Here is a 3,831-nt window from a genome sequence, read left to right on the forward strand (position 1 = left end):
TTTGTACGTAATGGAATTGTAGATGGTTTAATGGAACAATAAAAAAAAATTTATATAAAGTATTATTTATTTCATGATGTATTAGTAATTGTTAAATCTATAATATTTAAATTTAAAACCATATATATATATATATATATATATATATATATAACTTCAATTTAAAAAGCATTCTTAACTAAACATATTAAACTACTTTTTGTTCAATCTCAATTTTAACCATAATTTTAACAAAACATATATAAATATTATACCAACCTCAACTAAAAGTACTTTTTATAAAACAACTTTTTTCAAACCGCAACCACAAAAGCTACCACAATACCAAACAGAAGAACCACACAAGCCATTCAAAGATGTCAAAACTCACCCAAAGATATCAAAACTCACTTACCTTTAGCTACTCGTGCCCGCCCACTCGATTACTATTAATGACCTTCTTTAATATCGTTAAATTCGATCTTGATACCAATAATATTATCATTGAAGTTTTAGTGTATATTCAAAATCTTTTTCATTTTTTCTTTCTTTTTTTCTATCTCTCCCCTCTCTCCTTATTAAATCCTATCTTTCCAATTTTGCAGTTGCAATTTAAAAGAATTGCAGATGATACTTTCGTCTCACGAATCATAAATATCATTTGCAACTTTTTAAACTGTATTATTTCTTTATATATTTCTTGCACTGTATTATTTTATCAATTTTTATTTTACAACGCTTAAAAAAAGAAGTCACTTACACCGAACACTTGTTAGAGAAAAATATCGAGGACTTCCAGATAGACGCTAACAGAAGCTGCTTGTCAATATGCGGGCTCTATGAGGGATTCTTCAATCCCCACTTACCAATCTCTTATTTTTCAATTTTGTAGAGTGAGCAATTCAGCCTCAGTAAAGATCAACCAAAAACATACAAGGTCCAAATATCACCGTATTCCAAAGCATTAAACATCATATTCCGTTAAAAACATTGGATAAAAAGATAACTATCATGCAGATGATACCTAATTCTCATCCGGAGCAGGCATCAGCCGAAGTCTTCCTTCTGAAGGCTGATTGCCATCAAAAACCCTCTCTTCTGCCAATAACGACTGTAAATCACTGCCATTTGCCAGGCTGTTGAACTCCACAGCTTTAGACGGCATGGTTGGGTACCGTCGTTGGCAAAAGGTCATTAATCTCTTGACTGACTGCAAGTATTTGCGAGTTGTTTCATCATTCATAATGTGGGCCACACTGTTGGTGTAAATCTTCTCACGAGCTGAACGTTCGTGGATACCAACCATAGTAACACCAATTGGCCAGGGTGCATTTCCAATTGCCAGTCTAATATAATGATCCATTGCAGCTAAGTAGTCTCGCCTCATGCAGCACTCAACCATCAGGAGCAATCCTTGGCGAATGTCACTTGGAAGAATCTACAATAAGAATGCAGCACGAGTTGAATGAATGGCAGTTATCTGTAATTCTAAGTATAGGTTTTGGTGTTGAAAATGAGATGATGGGTAACTCTTTCTATAAAATGCACCCTTTTATCTCCATGTGCAAGAGAGAGACAGTGCAGCACAGTTATCAGCAGAGAAAACAGAAAGGACCCAGAGCAGACCAAAAAATAAGGCCAAATGAACAGAGAAAGGGCAAAAACAAAGGAGACTCGGAAGTCGGAATAAGCCTAGGTAATAGGCACATAATGCTTTCTGCGAACTTAAATTTTCCATTGCACGGAGCAATATTACTCATATTCACCGCATTATGCTACCATCTCTTATCTTAACGGTAACATTATCACAGGTCTAGAACCCATCTGCATTGGCTGGGATCATAACATGTGAAATAGATTTTACTAGATCCCCATTAAGTTTGCTTTATATCAAAGGAAAACAGTCATCTAAGTCTCTAATGATCTAGATTGATTACGGATGGACGAGACTCACATATTAGCATAGTTACAGCTTATACTCGCAGGTAAAAAAGATTTGCACTGATGTACAACGTATTGGCATCATGCACACAGAAAGCACTAAAGCTACATAACCAGAAACACCATGCTATCATCTAAATTCACAGAGAGCAGTTGCCCTGTGACATCAAAATTCAAAGAAAAAACAAAAAATAAAAGCACTCACCTTCTTCCTACTAAAATCGAACAAGGGATTCAAATACCTAGCACACTGCTTGAAAGTTGCCACCATTGACTTCCCTTTCGCCGTCCTTTTCTCTGCTTCAGCCATCTCATCCAATTCTTGATTCCACTCGTTCAACAACCTCTTAAAAAACACCAAGATCTTATCCTCTTCACACAATTCCTCAAAATTGGCCTTCATTCGCTTTGAATCCAGATCATTATCACCCCCACCAGCCCCACACTCACCACCAAGCTCTCCATCCCCTTCCCCTCCCTCCCCATCCTCTCCCCCTCCATCCTCTCTGTCCTTCCTCTTCCTCCCACTCACAATCCCACTCTTCTGCCTCTTCCTCAACTCTGCAATATCGCGCAAAAAATCATTGGTCTGCCCCTCGGTCATATCACTATCAACCTCAAAAAGTCCAGCTTTTAGAACATACTTTAACCGGTCAAGACGAGCATCGTCATCTTCACCAAAGAGAGTAATTGGTTGTTTGAGGAATCTGAAGCGGCGAATTACTTCTTGTTTGGGGAGTACGAGGTTGTCGATGTTTTGTTCTACGGTTAGGGGTTTGGATGTGGTGGCGGTAGAAGAGGAATTTTTGGTTGTGGTGGTGGTGGAGGCTGCGACGCTGGAGTTTGGAGTAGTGGTGGTGGAGGAGGAGGTGATAGAGGAGGAGGAGGATTGGCGTTTGGATTTGGCTTCGAGTTCGCGTTTTTCTTGTTCGCGGAGTTTTTGGATTTCTTTTTGTTGGATTTCGGATCGCTTGAAGAATTTCTTTCCGCCGGTATCTTGGGCTAGGGTTTGGCGTTTCTTGAGGAGCTCTTGCTTCAGGAGATCCATCTTAGGGTTTGAGTCCGCTGGGTTGATGGCGGATGATGAAGTCGAAACGCGTGTAGTGGACGATGCCTGGATGGTGGGTGTTTCGGTACTTTTCTTTTCTTCAAATGGGTAGGCCGTGGCCTGTGGGCGACTATGAAGACATCAAAAGGTTCAAAACGGATGTTGATCCTTTTTCGAGACTGTTTGGTATGTGTAGCTTCTTTCTTTTTTTTAATTACCATGTAAAAATTATTTTGTTAATTAAACAATTTTATTTTTTTATATTAGATCTTATATATAATTTAATTTTATAGAAATTATAATAACATAATTCTTTTTATGAAATTTTTTTTTGTTTTGCATGCATCAATTAATCTCACAATAATTTTAATCAAACATATATATTTTTTAAAAAATATTTTTTAAAAACTGTAATTATTTTTTTAACATAATTTTTTTAAAAAAATACATCAGCAAAAAGCTACAACGATACTTGTGTTAAGATTGTTTGTTTCTAAAAAATTATTGAATGAAAATGATTTGGATCAAAATAAAAAAGTAATATATATATAATATGAATTTATTAAATAATACGAGATGATTCAAATTTAATTGAAATGGTAAAGAAAAATCAAATTGTCCGGATAAAGTAAAGGGAAAATTAGATTCAGGTATGTGGGATTTAGATTGAAAATCCACTTGAAAAATGTGAAATTCATCAAATTATTTGAAATCGATTTGAGTCATTAGCCAAACAAATTATAATCGTTTATAATTTTAAAACTTCATTAGTTAGAAAAGAAAAAAAACACTTGAGCAATGCAATAGACTTAAAAAATAATCATTAACGCAATATGTTTCTTTAAATAATAAATTTTAAGCAA

At 35.5% G+C, this 3,831-nt stretch overlaps 1 protein-coding gene across 1 annotated transcript; it reads right to left on the bottom strand.

Moving 5' to 3' along the window:
* Positions 1 to 799: 799 nt before the first annotated feature.
* Positions 800 to 3,090, bottom strand: LOC7464681 (uncharacterized). The gene is made up of 2 exons (XM_002307552.4): positions 2,126 to 3,090; positions 800 to 1,417 (listed from the first exon to the last, which is right to left on the bottom strand). Exons 1-2 carry the CDS (start codon positions 2,966 to 2,968, stop codon positions 1,004 to 1,006), a joined length of 1,257 nt encoding a protein of 418 aa, XP_002307588.3. The 5' UTR covers positions 2,969 to 3,090; the 3' UTR covers positions 800 to 1,003.
* Between the last annotated feature and the right edge of the window lie 741 nt (positions 3,091 to 3,831).

Source organism: Populus trichocarpa, chromosome 5, assembly GCF_000002775.5.
Source record: "Populus trichocarpa isolate Nisqually-1 chromosome 5, P.trichocarpa_v4.1, whole genome shotgun sequence".
Classification (NCBI taxonomy): domain Eukaryota; kingdom Viridiplantae; phylum Streptophyta; class Magnoliopsida; order Malpighiales; family Salicaceae; genus Populus; species Populus trichocarpa.